This window comes from Apostichopus japonicus, chromosome 9, assembly GCF_037975245.1.
Source record: "Apostichopus japonicus isolate 1M-3 chromosome 9, ASM3797524v1, whole genome shotgun sequence".
NCBI classification, from domain to species: Eukaryota; Metazoa; Echinodermata; class Holothuroidea; order Aspidochirotida; family Stichopodidae; genus Apostichopus; species Apostichopus japonicus.
In genome coordinates this window covers 826,484-848,372 of record NC_092569.1, presented here as the reverse complement: position 1 = coordinate 848,372, position 21,889 = coordinate 826,484, and the positions used below count along the sequence as shown (strand labels likewise).

At 36.0% G+C, this 21,889-nt stretch overlaps 2 protein-coding genes across 4 annotated transcripts in view; one reads left to right on the top strand and one right to left on the bottom strand.

Moving 5' to 3' along the window:
- Positions 1-311: 311 nt before the first annotated feature.
- Positions 312-18,128, bottom strand: LOC139974274 (sodium-dependent lysophosphatidylcholine symporter 1-like). Of its 3 annotated transcripts, none has more exons than XM_071981287.1 (15): positions 17,906-18,128; positions 14,008-14,098; positions 12,508-12,657; positions 11,703-11,824; positions 9,181-9,310; positions 8,563-8,641; positions 7,927-8,072; positions 7,257-7,347; positions 6,359-6,474; positions 5,422-5,502; positions 4,985-5,068; positions 4,471-4,586; positions 4,042-4,179; positions 3,099-3,275; positions 312-2,273 (listed from the first exon to the last, which is right to left on the bottom strand). In XM_071981287.1, exons 2-15 carry the CDS (start codon positions 14,074-14,076, stop codon positions 2,174-2,176), a joined length of 1,599 nt encoding a protein of 532 aa, XP_071837388.1. In that variant the 5' UTR covers positions 14,077-14,098; positions 17,906-18,128; the 3' UTR covers positions 312-2,173. The 3 variants fall into 3 exon arrangements, with proteins under 3 accessions (XP_071837388.1, XP_071837389.1, XP_071837390.1); XM_071981288.1 differs by having other exon boundaries at positions 14,008-14,089; XM_071981289.1 differs by having other exon boundaries at positions 18,023-18,101.
- Positions 15,624-21,889, top strand: part of LOC139974276 (uncharacterized) — a 75,398-nt gene continuing 69,132 nt past the window's right edge. The window contains exon 1 of the mRNA XM_071981291.1: positions 15,624-16,072. The gene's annotated coding sequence lies outside the window, so the exon portion shown is untranslated. The remainder of the gene's footprint in view (positions 16,073-21,889) is intronic.

The window sequence follows — 21,889 nt, the reverse complement described above, 5'->3', positions numbered from 1 at the left end:
ATATATTTCCACCCATACCCCTGGAAAATAGATGTGCTGTATATCTAATCACAAGTCTTCGCAAATATAGGGAATATGCGTATTAGTCAGCTTCAACAATGCTGCGGAAACAATATAATCCTTTTGATGCGAATGGGTAGGCGGGAAGGGGGGGGGGGTGGTTAAGCCTGAAGATTTAAGGAAAAGATAATTGCTTCGTGTATTCAGTCGATCATGGGTCCATTATCTCATGTGAGACTTTTCCTTCAGTGACACGAGGTTTGGTGAATCTTTTGTGACTAGCTTTCCTATTCATAATAACTTGCTCGATAATCCTTATACCATCTCAGGAATGTTACTGGCATCCTTATGCAAATGATCTTCTTTGTTCCACATCAGCTGCCTATTGTTACATAGCATTGCGAGGCTTGGCAGCAGTTAAGAGTATACACCGTATAATGTGTGGTACCCAGAAGCTAGTTATCTTCAGGTTAGCTATAGTAGCCATGATTATCAGCATCGGGTAAGTTAAATCTCTATAGATTCTCATAGTTAATTTTGGTGACTGGTTTCTATTGGTAAGTATTTTCTAAGTATCCTGTCCTCACGTATCGATGGAAGTGCATTATTTATAGTACTGTCAGGTGTTTTCGTCATCGGTCATTACGTAGCTTACGCTACCCCCCCCCCCCCCCCACTCATCGTTACTTCCAAGTTATAATGGGATGGTACTTATTCAGAGGACTAGACCTGCCTCCACCGTCACTTTGCGATATGCACATACTCGTCAGTTTCTTGACCGGGCACTTCTAGTGCATCCATTTGTCCATAGAACCTAACATGGCACTAACAATCTGATATAGTTTAGCTGCGGGCCTATTTATAGCTATTTACGACTTACTAGGGATCTACCAATTTTCTCCTTTATCTCATCCTCGTCTATATATATGCCGGGTAGCGTCTAGTACTATCGTTGATATGCGTGCAGTTGTTACACATACTTTATACTGCGGTCTCCATAGTATAGCATTTCGTCTGTTCTCTCCATAGGCTGGTCAATTACAGATAACCAAGGTACTCAGACGACGATAAACGAACAAATTGTCAATTGTGAGAACCAAATAAAACTCCATTAAAAGGATAAATCTCTGTTGGTGCTTAAAGTAAATGTGAGTAAGTGGACGTAAAATCACAAATCATCGACGCACATCAAGTCGAGCCAATCACTTGTTGAGAATGATCAAGTTTTGTGCAATTATTTTAAAGGAGGAAGGAAGTGGAAGTGGATTGTGTCCCGGAAGTGGGTTAATGAGGGCGCAGTGTTTAAACGCTATCAATTCTGGTAGGTCAGGTAGATGGAAGAGTGCATGATTTGTGCGGAGACGTGCAGGTAAGTACCTTCTTTCGTACATACTCAACACTAATACCCGGAACCGATATACAAACGATGTGATAAGAGTTTTTGTTGGAAACGACTTAACCTGGCCGGCTGCAGTGGCGTCGGGGACAGGGGGACGTTTACCACCGCCCACACATTTTTGTTTATATAATATAAAAAATAAAAATAAAAATCTAAATTTCATGAATTATAAGTTATTAATAAAATAAACCATTAACCTCTTTTGTAATGACCAAAAAAAAAGCATTTTGTTATTTAAAAAATGCCTTTTGATCATGAATTGAGTGGAATGATGAAAAGTTCCCTTTTTGTTGATAAACTTAAAAGATGTTATAATTAATAAGTGTCCGTTCGTTGAAAGCCCATAACATATTCGAATTTGTAGAACAGCATGTCCCACTGCCTTTTGAAGTCTGTCCCCCGCTCACCCCCTCTCACACCACTCTCCCCCTCCCCATCCAGATTTAGCCCTCTTCGCCGCCCCGAACATATACGACCCATCCACACATTCAGTGAGTTATTTATAAGATATTTTCGCTGAGACGATCATTCTCACAGTTTTTGTTGTATTCAGTCATTGTGCTTTGTATGGAGATATTACGAAATAATAGCCGTAATAGCCATATATTAGTACGTAACAGCTCGATATTATACGTAATAGCTCGATATTATTACGTAATAGCTCGATACTACTACGTAATAGCTCGATACTACTACGTAACAGCTCGATACTACTACGTAACAGCTCCATATTATTACGTAAGAACTCGATATTATGACGTAATAGCTCCATATTTACAGTAAAGTAGTTGAAGGTGTGCGGAAGGATCTTGTTCGTATCCTCTGCTCTTTAGAAACCTTCACCGTCTTCCGTCTTCCTTCATCCTCATCATCCCTGCAAAGATAAATAATAATCTCTCTCAGAAATATTCATATATATTTATATATATATATATATATATATATATATATATATATATATATATATATATATATATATATATATATATATATATATATACCAGTGCTATTTTGTGATACCATTTTTTTCAGATTTTAAGTATAACATGAGGTATGTTATATATCACAATTTGCCCCTTTTCATGTGATGGATATTTTTCAAGCCTCATTCCTTTACGTATATTTGCAATAAGTTTTACATTTATTTGCATAATTGGTGGATCTGGATTTTATCCGTTTGCGATCTTTGAAACATTAGACAGGTAAATATTTTCTTGTAAATGTCATAACCCAATTCAACGGTAATAAGGGATTTCGAAATTAATATTTGTAATAAATTTAATATGATGTTATTTCCAATTTATTATAGTGCTGAAAGAGCTTAGAAACAGTTTTAAAAATTGCTGCATGATTTCAAATTTGAATAATAAAACAAAATGATGGACGTAAGCCATGTCTTCCTAGCATTGGAAGAATATGTGTTTAATTGGGATTCCATTCCGCTCCTTACACCCCTCCCTCCCCCACCCTCCTAATCCACAACGAACTACAAGTACGTTTTGTCGGTTAATTGATCCCACGATTCCTTCAGTGTCTAGTGATGGATTTTCGCCCCTAACGTACCGACCCCTAACACCCAGCCCCCTCCAATCTCCCTCCCCCAAAAAGGTATGATTCTACCTCAACATGCAGAAATAAAGAGCTACGATACAATTTTATTAAAATATTCCGCTTATTAGCTTATAAATATATGTCTTACCTCCATATTTCTAATATAGTCTTATTTTTCTGTCTAACGTCCTCTGTGATTGGATAAACCCATAAAAATGCATATCCAATGAATATGCATAGACAAGGGAAGGCAGTTACAAGTAACCGAAGAGTAAACGCAACTGCCTCGGGTTGCTCGCAGTATCCGTTCTTGTAACCGACCAACCTGAAGGATTACAAACAAGAAATGTAAAGAATGTTGTTATGAAAGAAGAGCGTTCGATATAGAAAATGCCTCCCTCTATTATCACCGCAAGCCTCGACTAGCTTCATTTTGAGTTGGGTTGTAACACTTATTATCACAGTAAGCATTTAAAGTGAAGGGTATATCCGAAAGAAAATGCATTTCTTTGAAAAACAGGGATGGCCTTTTCTTTTGGCTTATTCTAAAAAAAATTTCCCCCATGTGTGTTACAAACTCAGTAATAAGTGGACATGAACATTATTCTTTGGAATGTTCATTCTCAGACCTAACCTCACCTGACTTTATTATTTTACTTACCCAACCCGTAGTCCCCTTGCCTCTCCTCTTCCCCTGCCTCGGCCCTTTCAATACTACTGGTATTGGAGTGACTTTCTATTTTACTCAGTGTTCGTTTAGTTATAATATAACGTATTAATAAAATCTTGAAATCATCCCTTCCTTCCTATCTGGGCGTCATTGAATGAAATTGGGGTGTGTCCGCAGTCACGCGGTATTCAATTAACTTCAGCTTCTGACTGGCACCCAATACATCTCCGCCCTCTCCACCATCCCCCCCCCACCCCGTAGGACAAGATCCGGATCGTCACCGAATGACTAGGAGCGGAATATATTTAGTAATAAATCCGTTTTACGTTTACTTAAATTTTACTATATTTATACAGAATTATTATAGAAATTCTGCATTATTGTACGTTGAAACAGAATGGTTAAGCAGTTTTACTCTTACCCTAAAACCATTGTCGATATACCCAGCGACACACCGGTAGCGAACTTTACAAACATAACAAAGAAGGAATAGAATATCGTCTCGTAGCTTTGGCCATGTTTGATCAAGAAATGGTCGATGACGTCAGGAACCATAGACCTAATTTAAAGAGAATATGAAGGTGACAACAGATGTTCCTTTAATTTTCATATAACAAAAAGGTATTCCCCTGGATAACCATAACCACTATTTGTGCTAATTTTACAGGTTTGTATTACACCGTTAAGAAGTCATTTAAGGACATGGATGATTTAAACAGTTTTATAGATTTGAGTGTTACATCATTCAGCAGAATAAACCTAAAGGCATGTGTGTATGCTAAACTTAGCAGTCCAGCCATTGCAATTGATGAGCCCCAGATGATTAAATGGTTACGTGTAAAATACCTACCATGGTACTAGTTGGACTACAGCGATGGCATTGCCTGCTAGGATACTGAACACGTACATAACCCACTCCTGATTTGGCTGAAGCACCGCGTACACCACCAACAAAGGGAATGATGTCTAAAGGAAGACACAAACATAATTAAAAGAGTTGATTTATTATAATCACTTAATTGGATATCTCTTCTAAAAAGAAATGGAAGTAAAATGGTAAGGTTATGTCTGTAACATATATCATTTTATCTTTCAGTTTGCATTATGTACAATTCCTTGCATGAAGTTATCCTTTAGTTGGTCAAACTACTCTCACCTCTGTCTGTAGCGGGGGTGGGGAGGGGCGTGGGCGGGGTGGAGCTCACGGGGATACATCCCCGGAATCCGGGTCAATTATGGGACCCGGTAAAATAAGGAATAATGAAAAAGTGAGGAGTAAGGAAAAGTGAAGAGTGTTACAGTTTCCAGTCTGGCTCTCTACGCGCCTGTTTACATTTCAACATAAGACCAAAAGCTTTACGTACCGCTGCACCAATAGCCATGCATTTCTTCTTTCCAAGTTTTCGCAATAAGCAACTCCATAAAGGCATAAAAACAAACGCACTTGCCTGTAGGTAAAGGAAAACGGATTATATGAAAGTTATTGTGATGATTTCATGAGTCCTTTTTATCAACAATGCGGGAGAAATGGAAGAAAACCTTGAATTTTCCTATAAGAGACTTGTCAACTTCCATTTACGAAATATGCATTTATCTTATTATTTTATGTACAGGGCACGATCGAGTTGTTGTTTTTCTTTACAAATTGGGAGTCTGTTCTCCCTGAAGAACCCTCCCCGCCCCGCCCTGCCCCCCGCCCCTGGCCCAGGTCCCCCTCCCCATCATCGACGTACTCTACATCAATATCATCAGTTAATATATTCCATTTAGATATCAAACATGAGGAAACTGTTGTACTTACGAGAACAACAATAATTAAGTTTTGGTAGTTGTCGATGTGTAGAGTATACTTGCAGTAAAGAGCAAAGTTTCCTTGTATTGACTATTTTATGAAAGAAAGAAAAAACAGACAAAACAAGAGAAAAACACAAAAATGGATACTGTAAAACATGAATACATTAAAGTTCTGTTTAACAGGGAAAAAACTTCGTTTTGAGGAAAGAACTTTCCGGAGAAAAATTACAAATCGATGTTTGAAGACCATATATGGTCCAAAATTGTAGAAAAAATACTGTCAATACATGCACTCGATGGGCAAATAGTGACAAAATTATCCCTGTGACAACTATATTGGTTAAACTGTCGCAATACTTGTTCAGGGGCAAAACTCGTCAGTGTTGGCTAAAATATTTGATTAATGCCTAGCCATTTCTTACAATTAATTCGAATTAGTGAGTATAAGTAACATAATATGCATAACAAAATTGGGATCCCATATTAGACACAAAATACCAACAACAAAAAAAAAAAAGGGGGGGGGGGGGGGTCTTTAAAGAGCGCATCGCGAACTTAACCTTTTTAATCTCGGGTCAAATTTGTCTTTGAAAGTGATTTGAAACATTTCTGATATGAAGGGGATTGAGAAGGGTAAGGATCGGGCTTTTTTCAATACAGTTGATACAAAAATAAATTTGCAACGTATTCACTTTTTTCTGAGTGTGTGCTTGGAGGGTGAGGGGAGAGGGGGTAAGGTTGGGGTCAAAGAGAACACCAACATCTGAGAGAAATGTCTGTAGTCGTTAGACGTGACCAGATATGTTGAACATATATTACTTCTATTAGTATCAAACATGTCAATAAAACATCATAACCCCGTAATAAACTTTTACACATTTCACTAGATCGATTTTTTGGTAAAATGCTCGTGGGATAAAGTTACCTATTATCAGTGAACTTACTTGGATGGCTGTGATAAAAAATAGAAATGCGCCAATCAGAGTCCAGTATGGCTTAAATGATATAATCTTAGGCAAGGCTTTTCGGAGGGGAATTTTGCCTCGTTGTCCTTTGTTTACTACAAGTAAAGATAATATAAATATGGTGATTAGAAGAAGAAAACACTATCACTAATAGTTTCTATAGAAAATTAGAAACCAAATTTTTGATGGATTTTGATGGACAAAAGATGGATTTATATATTGTTTGTAATTATGGTTGTACATTAAAATGATGATTTTTCATGGGGTTTATTTCAATTCATATGCTATGATTTTAATTAGAGATGGCTGTTAGTGTTATGTACTTCAGCGCCAGTAAATCACAGTGCTAACTCATTGCGTTAAGAAGCAATGTACCGGTAACCTAACATCTGGGAGGTAGTGGGTTTGATCCCAGGACGGCCAAAGTAAGATGGGGGGGGGGGGGGGGTTATCATCCAGGATAAATCCACGGTTTTCGCCATCAGAAATGATCTTCCGACATTTAACAAATCAACTGAGCTAAAAACTGTCAATTACGGGATAGCCACACGACGGTGAATTGTAAGTTATATAAGCCATTCGGCTTCTACCACACACAAACACACGTTGCTGCTAACTTAGATTTGAAAAAAGAACTGCGTTCCATGCTGATTCCAGGGTGAATCTCATAATACTATTTACAACATAGGAATTTAGCACACTGGAAAATCTACTTTACTAGCTAAAATAGAAAGATGTATCAAAATCAAATTCCCTAAGAAAACTGTTTTTAATTTAATTTTCAGATCAACACTTTCATTTCTTCTTTAGCAGATTAAATCAGTCTGTAACGTGCAATGATATATACGCTACCAGCTCCTTTAATCTGTTAACTTACTTTTAAGCTCCGTTGTACCAAAGAGAACAGTAGCAGCGGAAACTAATACCACAACACTGATCATAGATGCTCCAACTTGGTAACCCAATTCCTGCGAGGAAGTTTATTAAGAAAAAAAATACATATATGCCAGCTGTCAAATTAAGTGAGTGTCTGTGTTATAAGAATGTAATATTTACCACTTTTTTTACAAACTGGAATTTAAGTCATTAATAACGCAGGGCACAAGCTTTGGCAAAAAAGAGGGAGTACTTGCACTTTTGTTTTTAATATAAAAAATAGTATATTTGGATTGTCTCTAACCAGGAAACAGTCATGAATCTTTCTTGACGAGAGGGGCAGGGGTTGCATCCCCGGGGCACAGAGTTAATCAGGAAGCCAGAGGAAACATGAGCCTAAGATGAAATTATTCTCATTTTCATAATATCTTGAAGGAAAAATGAAGACCTCAAAAATGGGGCCCGGTGACAAAGTGTCCTCTGGAGCAGACCTAGCTATCGATGCTACAGAACTAATGAATATTCATTTAATTTTCCTCTATAAATAAAAGAACTTCTCATAGTTTTCTTAAACATGAAGCAAACAAATTGAACGAATAATTTATAGTTTCCAGAGAAACATGATACATTTTTTGGGGGGTATTATCACAATTACAGAATATTTCATTTACCTCTCTTTTGATGGCGTGGCTAATATTGGTTTCGGTCTCGTTCCCAGTTAAGCAATCCTTTCCTCCTTCATTCCGAGTAAATGCAAGGATTGATTGTCCCATCAATATATTACCTAGCAAATTGCCGACTACTTCCGACGCCATTCCTGTGGTTTTTCAAGCAGAAACAAAATAGCAATAATAAAATAAAAATGAATCGAGGATTGGAAAGACATTACATATAAATTGTTATTTTTTCTTGTTTCCAATAAGCCTAAGTCACAATTTAAAACTACAATGAGTGAGTAAAAAATAAGGGTATGCCCATTAAAACAAAGCTCCTTAAAAACTCAATTATACTTTAAATTGGAACTAACTTAACATACGTAACATATATTATTCTTATAAAACATACTTCTAACACTTAACAGTAACCAAACTTTCCTGTTTCCCAAAGGCCCATCAGGGCTTAGTAAAAGGGTATTGTGGCGGGAGAGGGGGGAGGGGGGATGGTATGGTACCGCTCAGGTGATATTTGGAACCCAAACCATGAGCTCTAAGTAAGACATGTTCATTGAATTTTGTATCAATAACCCTACTATATACCATTTCTTGTGTTCCAAGCTTTTTAAATTGTTTTAAACAGTCTTTACTCACGAAAGACTGTGGCAGAATCTCTTTCTTGTTGCTCTTCTGAAATAAGCATCGTTAACGCCGTGTAAGGTAGATGGTAACACTGTAAGGAAAGGAAAATAACGGAATTTTTTAATCCAGCATCCATAACAAGTCTATAAATAAAGGTACTTAACATAGCGTTTGTGAGTGTATTTTATGTAGGGGGCGCTTTTCATTATATCCTCTGACCATACAAGTGAAGGCAGCAGTGCAAAGTGAATATCCATCACCCACCACAGCTACACCATCCCCGACCCCCACCCCACCCACCCCACCTCCGCCACACACACGCAAACCCAAAGGAGATAAAAGGGGGGGGGGGGACGAAATAGAGATATGAATGAAAGTATACGGTCCTCATGGTCTACGTTCTTCTCGAATGAAATCAACGATTGCAGATGGGTGAAACACTCCTGGAGGAAATCAAGGGTTTTAGAGGATAGATGGATCGGTCGCCGGGGAAGGGATGAAAGGGGGGGGGAGATGGAATGAAATTAATGTTGTCATGTCTTTCGTGTGAAGGGTGGAACATGTCACTCAATTTATTTGACGATAAAAGAAAGGAAGTAAGGTTTACGTATTGATTATTTTTGTTATTACCGTAAGAACTGTTTGAAATCCGCAGTAGAAAAACAGATACCAGAAAAACCCGGCAACTGAACTATCAAAGTCCGGTACAGTCCATAAAAGTACATACATACCAGCAGCAAGAGGTGCTGCCGCCGCCATCCTTTGAAAGACAAAAGGCAACGGATTGTTAAAAGGATTGTTAATGATTACTTTCCTCTCCACCTATCTTGTTTTTCCTTTACACGTGGTGCGAGAAGTTAACTTGCGGTCTTATTTTCCCCTGAATTAAATATATTTTTGGAACGTATTATTTGGTCCATACATCTTTGGATACTATTCAGCAAAATATTAGTACCGTACTCAATTTTGTACCCGTATTGGAGTACATTTTGCTGTGCTTGTATTTGTACTAGTATACTCTTAGAGTTGTACTAGTCTTCCTGTACTCGGAAATAGTAAAACTTGTATTCTTGTGCCAGTACTAATGACTTTGTACTCATACTGGTACTCGCACACTCGGGTCATTGTACTTGTACACTCGGGGCTTTGAACTCGCAAACTCGGGGCATTGTACTCGTACACTCGGGGCATTGCACTCGTACGCGTCGGGATCTTGTACTCATGCTCGTACTCGTATGCACAATAAAAGTGCGCCCTCTGTTTCACCAAGAGATAAGTTGTTACAATCATTGGAGTACTTAGAAGTGAGTTATTAGCGTAACCTGTGCGATCAATTGCAGAAAATGTTATGTTTTACAAATAATTTACCCGGTGAGATCACATGGAAAAGGAAGAAAGTTTACCTTTACAGAAACGAAGATAAAGCAAAGTACAACCAAAACATAAAATAACAATTGTTCGCAAGGGGGTGGGGTGTGGGGGGTGCATCAATTGTTTGTCCATCCAGAGAAAGCGACGGCAGATTTTATTTTGAGACGATGTTTTTTCATGGAAGTGATTGTACAGTAAACTCAAGAGTTACGTTCTGTTAGTATACATGCCACAAATTAAAGAAAAAAAGCAGAATAATTTCATCATTAATTACGATTCTTATAAACTGATTCACAGCGACTTTGTTACAGCTTCAGGCGCTATTATATAAGAGTGATTTCGCATTTCAAGTTTTTAATAAATTTGGCACCCTGCACTGAGCCCCTTAATTCCAAGGACATACGGGTGTCGCCTTAAGCCAGTCATTAAAATATTGCGAGGCGCTTTTATCAGATCAATTTTGAGCAGATATATACGAATAGAGGATACAAAACGTTTAATATAAATAAAAACCCTTCAAAAAGAACAATCTCCTTTTTTTAAATATGTAAAGAATATCATATTTATTATGTAAAAACAGTCTCGTCCTTTATGTAAAGTCATATTTTTTTTATTTCTTGTTTTTGAACAATAGTAGAACTGATATCAGAGACAGGTATGTTATGAACTGAATTATTTAATGACTTATTAACTAATGAACATGATTGAATAAAACAAAATATTCCCAGATGTTAAAATCCGGAATGGGATTTATCTAGCGAAAAACAAGATACTTTTAATTAAAAGCTTATAGCCATTCATACATAGTCTACTCAATCTGAACTTCAAATAATGTCCTATATATGTTCTCTACGACGTCATTATCGTTTACTTGTTCTGTTGGCAACGAAATATCAGAAAACTTTATACGTACATTCGTATATATGATACATTAAAGAATAACACACCTTTTATGTTATTTTGATTCATTTATCGGATGCTATACATATCGTATCACTATCAGGTTTATTAGCTTCACTAGATAAATCAAGTATCGTTCCAAATAATGTTGAATGTTGGATATCAACGGTTTGGAAATTTGCCATTTTCCATTTTTTTGATTTTAATATATTTTTTGTGCATGTGACTTAAACTGATATGAAAAATTTTCTGGATCACAAACTGGTTAGTTTTCAACCTTCTATCTCTGTAAAAAATTGGGGAATATTTATTTTAAAAAAATTATCCGTTACAAATATATTTTAAGTAGGTAAAAAGCTGCTGAATTTCATTACGTTATTATTGTAACGAAAAAAAGATTGGTACTTAGCTTATAGACATGAAACCACTGCCATAAATCCAGATGTATACTTAGAGTCTTGTTTGATTGACGAAACCTTTGTGCTGTCATAGCTAAAATGCTGCATGGTCATGATACGGAAAATGTCAGATGTCATACATGTTTCTGCTTTCCAAGTGAGGGGTATCGTTTACCTTTTGTCCAACCTTTCACAGGAACTTTCAGACAACACAAGTTTGACAACTTCGTCAATATGAAGTATGTTACCTGAAGGGTTAGGGAAACCCTAACCATAACCATAACCCTTTACTGCACCAAGCATACCACTATCAGGATCACGTGATCATTTTTCCTATCAAAGGTCACTGGGACTGAAAGTGTACCAGTTCTGCGAAATCAGGATTGCCTTTTCTTGACTAGCCTCTGTGTTTAATTCATTATGTTTCTAAAGTTTAATGCAATACGCATTTACGGTGGTTTGGAATCCAAGAAATATACTCACCATGGTTTTAGTTTTCCAAACCTCGTGTTGGTTTTTGTTATTAGAATGCCAACTATAGGGTCTGTTACAGCGTCCCAAAATCGACCAAAGAAGATAATAATACTAACATAGAGTGGTCTTAGCTGTGAAAATAAAATAGCAAAATGATTGGCAAGCCATAATAGTTTAAGAACTCTTACATATAAAGAGCTGGGTTTGTCTTTGTTTGTTGAAAACTATTTAGTTCTATGTTGGGAAAGTTATATTACACTTAAGACTATTCTAAACATGAGATATCTTTCAGTAAGCTAATTTACAAACTCAAAAAAGGGGTATACAGTGTCAAAATTCTCTCTTTCTTAAATGGATTAATGTTGTTCAAAGAATGTTCATATGTTCTGTTAGTTTTGGTTTCCCAAATACTGCCAAATCGTCACCTTAATATCCCTTTAGTTCTAGGTCGAATATAATTGTTGCTCTATCAACAAATTACTTCAAGCACAAATCGGTAAACTTTTTTTCTGTTCAGGGTGACTGTATGCACACAATTGATAACACAGTGTATTAACATTAACACCTAGGTCTATACTGAGGAGGTGACGTCATTTTTAATTTAGTGTTAAAGGAGCATTCCATGGAGAGTTAGCATTATGTTAAAGCTGAATATCTTGATAAAAAATAATTGTTTTAGAAACAATAACAGCACTAATATCTATATTTTTTTCCTAAACCATGATGTTTAAAGACTAAAGCTTCTGCAAATCATCATTAAAATGTGATTTCTTACTAAGTGATACAGTTTAAAAAAAAGAGACGGTTTGCTTACATCAGCTGTATCCAGAAGAAAGATAGCAATGTAGAATCCTATTACTGTGTTTGTTAACTGGTATGGCATCCCACCAACGCCATACGCAAACTTATTTCGTGTTCTTAACTTCTTTCCACTTGTCGAAGGTTGACCTTGCAATGGGGTCCTCTAAGAAATACAGATACATAATAACAGTAATTAAACAGTAATTTCATTGAGTGTTAATTGGTGTTAATTTAATTAATCATCAATTTATCTGGAAACAACAAAGGGTTTTATTAGATTCATAAAGAGTATAGACAATCGCTAAATGGATATTAACAATAATAAGAACAAAGAGGGTTGTTAAATTCATATTAAGAAAACAGTATGACGGGTGTTAAGAGATATTAACAATAAATAAAACCTTTTTTTTAATCATATTCACAATAGTAATAATAATGAGTATGTTGGATCCAGTCTAACCAGGGTCTGATCCAGGAATTTATATAGGAAGGGTGTTGCTCTGGTGTTGCTCTGTTGTTGTTCTGGTGTTGCTCTGGTGTTGCTCTGGTGTTGGTCTGGTGTTGGTCTGGTGTCGCTGAGCCAGATTCCCATAATTGTAGGGGTCCGGGAACTCCGTTGTTTAAAAATTTCAAGGTTCAATGGTATACTTTGAGTTACTTTACTTACTATAAGTTAGGTCTATAAATAGAGGAAAGTCTGAAGGCACGGTTGTGCTAATAACTACGTGTCAGATTTTATGTGAAGTTGAAGGTGTGTGTTGGGGGAGGGAGGGGGGGGGGCTGATTGAACATCCGACAAGCGCATGGTACCGCACTTGTTAATAATAGTTATGAAAAAATGGTACATATTGAAAGAACATGTAAACAATTAAAGTAAGAAAGTCGTTCTTATAATTAGGCCTATTAACAATAGTGTGTTACACAGATAATATAGGCCTATCAAAAATAGGGTATTGACAAGATAATATAGGCCTATCAACAATAGTGTATTACAAAGATAATATAGGCCAATCAACAATAGTGTATTTCAAAGATAATATAGACCTATCAACAATAGTGTATTACAAAGATAATATAGGCCAATCAACAATAGTGTATTTCAAAGATAATATAGACCTATCAACAATAGTGTAATACAAAGATAATATAGGCCAATCAACAATAGTGTATTTCAAAGATAATATAGACCTATCAACAATAGTGTAATACAAAGGTAATGTAGGCCTATCAACAATAGTATATAGCAAATGTAATATAGGCCTATCAAACAATAGTGTATTACAAAGATAATATAGGCCTATCAGCAATAGTGTATTACAAAGATAATATAGGCCAATCAACAAAAATGTATTTCAAAGATAATATAGACCTATCAACAATAGTGTACTACAAAGGTCATAGAGGCCTATCAACAATAGTATATAGCAAATGTAATATAGACCTATCAGCAATAGTGTAATACAAAGGTAACATAGACCTATCAACAATAGTGTAATACAAAGAATGTTGTTACCTCCGTCGCATCTTCATCACTCCGTTCAACGTCTGTCACCTCTAACTCTGTGGAAACCGCCGACGCCATTTTGAAAAGTACTCTTTAAAAGCTGAAGGAATTAAACATGATTGCTGACAGTTAAGTTACAGTACAATGAAGCTACCAATGATATAAGGACACAGTGATCTTTCTTAACCGCTGTAAAGTCTATGTTTACTTCAACTTTGTGTTCAGCACCCGGTAAATTCTGTTTTTAGGCTTTGTTTACTGAAACAATGAACTTTGATCTTCTGTGCTATATCATAAATTAATTGAAAAATAAAACGGTGACCAGAAATTGGCTACGAATCCCGTCAAAACTGCTTTTGATATTAGACACAAATTCTTCTTTTAATAATGTGATTTTGAGTTCTCTATAAGCGCTAATGTTATGTTTTGCAAAGATGTTATACTTGGAATTGCTTTAGGGATTCTCTGTTGTTGTTATGTTTTATTGGTTCCTTCTGTGTTTAGTGTATGTTAGTGTAGTCATGTCAGTGTGTGTCCTTATCCGTTTAGAACAAAGCACAGAGCTGGAGAGAGATAATATTATTGTCAGACCATACTTGTAATGAGTTCGTATTCTAGCAAAATTACCTGTACTCCAAATTGCCCTCATGTACTCCAAATTGTACTTTGTACTCGAACTCAGTACACACTAGTATAGGTACTAGCTCAATGTTGAGTATTTGTATACTCCTCATTTCTGCCTTGTACTCGTGTTTGTACTCATACCAATGAGAATTATGTTTGTACTCGAAGTCATGCTGCTGTATATATACTGTATGTAAACTGTATGTAAACTATATGTATACTGTATGTATACTGTATGTACACTGTATTTATACTGTATGTATACTGTATGTATACTGTATGTACACTGTATGTATACTGTATGTATACTGTATGTATACTGTATTTATACTGTATTTATACTGTATGTATATTGTATTTATACTGTATGTACACTGTATTTATACTGTATGTATACTGTATATATACTGTATTTATACTGTATGTATACTGTATGTATACTGTATGTATACTGTATGTATACTGTATGTATACTGTATGTATACTGTATGTATACTGTATGTATACTGTATGTTTACTGTATGTATACTGTATGTATACTGTATGTTTACTGTATGTATACTGTATGTATACTGTATGTATACTGTATGTACAATGTATATATACTGTATGTACACTGTATGTACACTGTATGTACACTGTATATATACTGTATATATACTGTATGTATACTGTATGTATACTGTATGTATACTGTATGTTTACTGTATGTATACTGTATGTATACTGTATGTTTACTGTATGTATACTGTATGTTTACTGTATGTTTACTGTATGTATACTGTATGTATACTGTATGTTTACTGTATGTATACTGTATGTATACTGTATGTTTACTGTATGTATACTGTATGTATACTGTATGTATACTGTATGTACAATGTATATATACTGTATGTACACTGTATGTACACTGTATGTACACTGTATATATACTGTATGTATACTGTATGTATATTGTATTTATACTGTATGTATATTGTATGTATACTGTATGTATACTGTATGTATACTGTATGTATACTGTATGTGACAGACGTCGAGGAGCCAAGGGGTCGGACTTACTCCAATACTGTATACAATATAACGGGAACAGCCGTGGGGAGGGGCAAGGACGAATCCCACTTAACTAAATATAGATCCCGGGAAATATCCCTTAGGCGATCTATTAAGTACAGACTGCGACGATAACATAGTTTTACGCCAAACTAAAACGGCTGTGGAGACGAAGCTATACCCATGGAGGTAAATGCTATACCTCTATGGTAAGCGATGGAGCAATTTTCACGCCAATTACCTCCAACAAAATATATTTATGGTGACCCGGACACCTCACCCTCAAATCCTATTCAGGACAACCCCTCGCCTGCTTCAACATAACTTACATAAGTTATTCATGGTTATACTGGACTATGTCGTCGTACGTTGATTCGTTAAACATATTCAATTAGTAAGTAAACTTTGCAAATATTACGAGTCACTTCAGTGTAAATTCTTTTCACGTATTATTTACGACACTAAAATGTTACAATTATTTCACATCTTACTGTATTTCATATTTCAAATATCAAGATCGTAGTATTTAATCAATTCATCATTCTTTTCATTTTTAAACATAACTATATACATCCGTTTACTCCTAAACGTTGTGGATCAAAATTCAAAATTTCAACAGAAATTACTTTTATAGATACAATTTGTTTCAATTATATACAAGCCCCTTAGTTTGACAACAAAAGAACTAGCAGAATAGTTAGCATTAATTATAACCAATCATTGGTTACGTCGGTTAATTGGTACCAGGATCCAAAGGTTTATGTGTCGTTGAGATAAGAGATCTCGATCTGTTCTTTGACAAGATACTATTGATAGAATTATACCAAGGGGAACCTTGATTACACGATCAAAAGATAAAGACAAATAATTACCTTGTGCCTTTAGAGACAGTAAACAAAATAAGGTCCTGAACTATTATTAAGTTTAAATTTAGTTAATATAATTCTGGATAAATTTTCATTCGCGACGCAGTTTTAAATGATATTGAAAGATGTTGCATTGTTGTGTAAGATTTGAAAAAAGAAAAAGAAATTGTGCGGTATTGCTAATTTAAATGGTTGTAAGCATCTACTGTATAATAACAGATATTGTTCACTTTTGAATTATTCTGCCAATTTACAGAAATTATATTTAAATGTCCATAGGAGATTATAATACACGAATTGTGACGTCATAGTATAATATTATCTGCTGTATTTTGCACTGTTTAGGATTGTCTACAAAGTAATCTTACAATAATTGATGTGTGAATTCTCGCATCTCACTGTCGTTGGCAAATAATATACTTAACGAATGAGATGACGTCATGAGATGACGTCATGGGATGACGTCATGGGATGACACAATCTGTCACATTTAAGTTCTGTTCAGTGTCGATTGATGTAGAATAAATTAATACAACTTACAGAGGTGTACTTCTTTGGGGGGGGCTTTGACCCCCACTCCCCCCCCCACCCCAAGTAAAATCATTCCCCGTCACTGACAGACAGAAAACATATTGCAACAGCGTAAGAGAAACAGCACATAAATCTGTTACACCTACAGTGCAACCTAAACAGATAAAGTTCTTCAACATTGTTTTAAACGTAGTAAATTATAGCACCAATTTGCATCTAAGCACCCTCCGTTGTAACATCGCTTTCAAAGGGAGGGGGTAAACGTCTAAGATCTTTTTTCTTTTAGAGGGGGTGAATAAGTGTTTTTCCCGTAATAGGTTCAAAGAATGATGTAGGCAAGAATGATTGTTTCTATATTATAGACGGATAGACCCAAAGGATTGTTTTTATATACCGCTTGATTTATTTGGGAGAAATTCCCTTTAAACAGAGGCTCATCAAACAAAGTGGCTGTTCTATATACACGGAGATTAAAGGTGTGTGTTGTTGAAATCCACTCATTGTTACTCTGATGTTTGTTTAAATAAGTTTAAAAAACATTTTTGTTTGTGTTGAGTCGTTTTATTTATCTAATTAGAATTGATATCTAATTAGAATGTTCTAGCTTGGAAACCCAGATAAGGCACAGAAACATTACTAGCACTGACATGGTCCTGTTCCTACTGTAATATGGAAAATATCAACACTAACATGCTAGCTCTCTATAGTTTAGGCTGACAGAAACACGCTGTCGTTAGTACACCTAGGAGGGCTTACCTATGACGTTCATACGCCCACACTAGTTGATACCCTTAAGACGGCCCATTTTAATTTATTTCAAAAGAACTTACATGTCATATGCGAAGATAATAATCCGATTTCCTACAATATGAAAACAAAACAAATATTCGGCAAGGCAGGTAAATATGAAAGTATATTAGAATGTCAAATTTCCTGTAAATCATCACCCGTAAATCTCCATGAATTTAGTTTAAAGTGCACCAATAAGGCTATTTTTTAAATCCCACAGCCATGGCCTATACTAACCGGTTGCAAATGACGAACAGTACTGGTAGAACAGTCTCTGTATTGTAACAAACTCGTGGACGTGTTGTAATATTTTCAGTTAACTGCAGCATATTTCCTTCCTGTTTAACATTTGGTTATATCCTGTTATATCCTGTATATCAGATTATCAGGAAACTCAACAAAGCAAAATAAGCAGTTCAGCAACTTTCACGTGATATATATTTTAACACCACTGGAAAAAGGCTTTAGTCTTCAGTTAGTAAAAAAGTACTGATTGTTTATGCTTTTCGAACGTATACTCACTTTCCAAAAGTTTTCACTGACGTTAAAATCAAATTGGTAAGCATACAAGGAGACCGAATAAAAATTGGACAATATTTGTTTTCAGATGATATGGTACAATGGTATATAAGCTGGAATGTTGTGGGTAGTTCCCCCTTCCAAAGTTAACTAAACAAACGGAAAATAAATTTAGTTCTAAAGTTCTTGACGTAGCATTGACATCTGTTCATGAACCCGTCTCCAACACCTCCACTCCCTATCTCATGCAATCGATGACCTCGGTCGTCAAAACTTCCACCTCTCTGTATTCTAACGTCTACTCCACCGCAAACTACCAAACGCCCCTCCCACCCTGAGTATTGCCTCATTACCTATGGTAGTATGGATTACGCAACAAGCCGACCATACAAAGTTGTATTGTTTTCCACAAATGGAGGCGTCCTCCTATTAGAGACTAGGTCAATCCGCCCAGATTTTCTCCTTCATGAAAAGTGCCAAGATGCAGTAGAAGAACATTTTTTTTTTGTTATGTTATCGATAAGCATTTGGATTGTTTGTGGTTTGCATGTTAAAGAGCATAAATGGAAGTACATGTGGTGCAGAAATTGTTTACTACTGAGTGAAGAGGTTTGTTTACAAGTGACGAAATTTCCTGGCTCTGACAGCAAAGAAATTTTCACAGTCATGATACAGAAAATTGATGGTGCCATGAAAGGCCAGCTTGCCAGCTATCCAGTGATGGGTAGCGTTTAGCAAGTGAGAACTTCTATCTATACTTAGAGACCGCATTACCTCTGTGATTTAGTGTGTTAGTCAATTGGGTTTATAGTGCGCGTAGGCTACCTTAAATTACAACATTGTGGCTAGAATACATACACAAAGAAAAACTGCAATGTCGCCATCTATTTGACCTATCACGTAGAGATTATCTTGCCTGTAGTATTTGTCATTATATACCCCGGTTGTAACATTCATCTTAAAGAAAACTAACTACACTGTTACGTGAAAAGTGCATCTTGGTATCTTGTTACAAACTGGGAAATACGCTTGATTGAAGGTAACCTATTTGACCGCCTAAAGCTTGTTTTTTTTGTGGGGGGGGGGGAGGTTCAGGGGGGGGGTGGAGAGTGGAGCACAGCAGGTGGTCTGTGATGTCATCACGGTATATTTTTTCTGAAACCCTTTACTCACCTATTATAATCTTCTTGGTTCTTATATTTTACATTTAGAATGTTTGTTCAGGTGTCAAAATCTCTTTTCATAATCTCATTTCATTTCATAAAGAAAAGCAACTTTGTTTTGCGAATATGTATATGAAAATGTATTTTAAATATGCCATACCAAATACCATGATGATTTTTGTTAAGCAACTAATTCCAGCACCGGAAGATCCCTTTAAGTATCAGGTGACGTAATCTTTGATTGCGCCATATTTGACTGTTAAAGTAAGAGAGGGTTCATGGAAACAGTTATAACAGTTATACAGTTATAACTTTACCAAAACCGCACAACAGGGGTGAGGAAATAAGTCATAAATTTGTTTGTTTTTAAATGAGGGAGTTCTAAATTAAATGTTTGTACATTAGGTGATAACAATTAACATGAAATGCGTGGTACACGACAATTTCTGTATCGGGGTAGACAGATCACAACTCACGATATGGAACTCTTAAAATGGACGCAATCATCGAGATCTGTTCTGTAGATTGGAATGGATATCGAACCACATGTCTAATGCCTGCCTTGGTCGGTCAATGTTGGCTATGCAACCATTCAGAAGTATGCCTTAGATTAGCCTTCAACGTTTGTCAAGTTTATTGCGCGCTCTGCATCTCCGAGATGGCGTGACAAAGTAATGAGGTAATATAATTCCGACCAATGGGGTTCATTTTGGCGCCTCATAGTTTCCTATTCTTGCTCATGATATGCCTTTGGGGACCATCCTTTGCGATACTGGAAACATGCTTTCAGCACCTTCCAAACCCCCAAAGTTTACAAACTAGGTACGTGGCTAGAAACACAATATAGTTCTAGTCCATTCGTATGAGTACACTAGAAAAAATATCATTTTGAATTCACATCTGTTCAAAATGTAGGAAAAACATCTAATCGTGAAAACATTCAACGATCTGATAAAAAACCAAATAACGTTTATCATTTTTTCCCCAATAAATTTCATGTCATGCACGAACACGTATTTTAGCAGTCTATAACAATGAAAACTGTTCGAGGAAAAAAGGAGCCAACTTATTAAAACCTAATACATGTTATGTTCTAAAATCGCTATTTGAAACTTAAATAGTTCACGAAATATGTTTCATTTGGTAAAGACGCTCTTACTTAATTCTTCATAACGTACTGCGTTGCGATGATTTGAAATGTTAAAACTATGTTTTAGTATATACAAACTTGAGAAATTCACTAGAAATAACACATCGATCACCCACAGGCCATGTGAGTTTGCTAGCTGAGCGTCTTTGATGGCTTTAGGCAGAAAATAGAAATATAAAATTGAATAGTAATGTTTGTGTAGCTTTTCCGATTTACAAGATATTCACATATAAATGTGCTTAATCTCTGGATGCTACTGCAAGGCTTAATTAATTATCATGTCGGCTTGTCAGTGCAGGCCTAATTGTTAATATTAATCCATTTTCTTGAAATTCTAAAAGCTCAACCACAACATCTTTCTTTTCACTTCAAATATAAGCAGAGCAGACTTGGATGGCATTCATCATGCACCATTTGCTATTATCAAGTTTTGTTAATGCATTATAACATGTAATCTGAGAACATAAAAATGTATTACGTTATCCCATCGAATTTGTGTTGCATCTGATGAACTGAACTAATGGTCTGTGTATTAGGCTACAAGGTCCAGTCACTTTAACTAATGAACATGATCTGTTTAAAATGTTTTCTCAACAATTAGTGCTACAGAAATACAACCTGCACTGGCAGAAATGGTTTTAACGTTCTACAACAAAGGTAATATTAATGTTGGGCCTAAAGACATATAGTGTAAGTTCAATGGTTAACACCGTGCCTTTCAATCATAAGGTCCCCAGTTCGAGTCACTCCAAGATTAACGTATGTCGTCCAGTAACAGAGTTGTTGACAATTATTGACAATTCATAATCATGGACGTTAAATATGAATCTAAGAGACTGACTTCGGTCAGCTTGCAGCTTTGATAAGCCAATGAGGCTTCTTCGCGAGTTCCTGCTTGCAGGAGGATCTAAAATACATCCATTACATTAAACTGCATTTTGCTTTCGTTGAGATCTCTCTGTCATTCTGCCTAAGTCGTGTATATGCTTAACACATAATTGAATATACCTCTCATGCTAACTGAGAAATACATGTTCACAATCATTGGTTGCCTATAATTAGGGGTTATCAGCCGTTTCGTTCCATGTTAGGAACTTTGTGCCCCAACAAAGTGATTTTACGAATGTCGATATATATATAAATAGTTCCACCATACAAGCAAATTGAACACCAGGTGCAAATGAGCCACGATG

Excerpts from the sequence above, each read along its gene's own strand:
- LOC139974274 (XM_071981287.1), bottom strand. The coding sequence starts at position 14,076 with ATGGCGTCGGCGGTTTCCACAGAGTTAGAGGTGACAGACGTTGAACGG. Across the intron at positions 6,475-7,256 it reads TGGTACAACGGAGCTTAAAA|TAAACAAAGGACAACGAGGC; the intron begins GTAAGTTAACAG and ends CTTTACTTGTAG. Across the intron at positions 2,274-3,098 it reads ACTATATTAGAAATATGGAG|GGATGATGAGGATGAAGGAA; the intron begins GTAAGACATATA and ends TTATCTTTGCAG.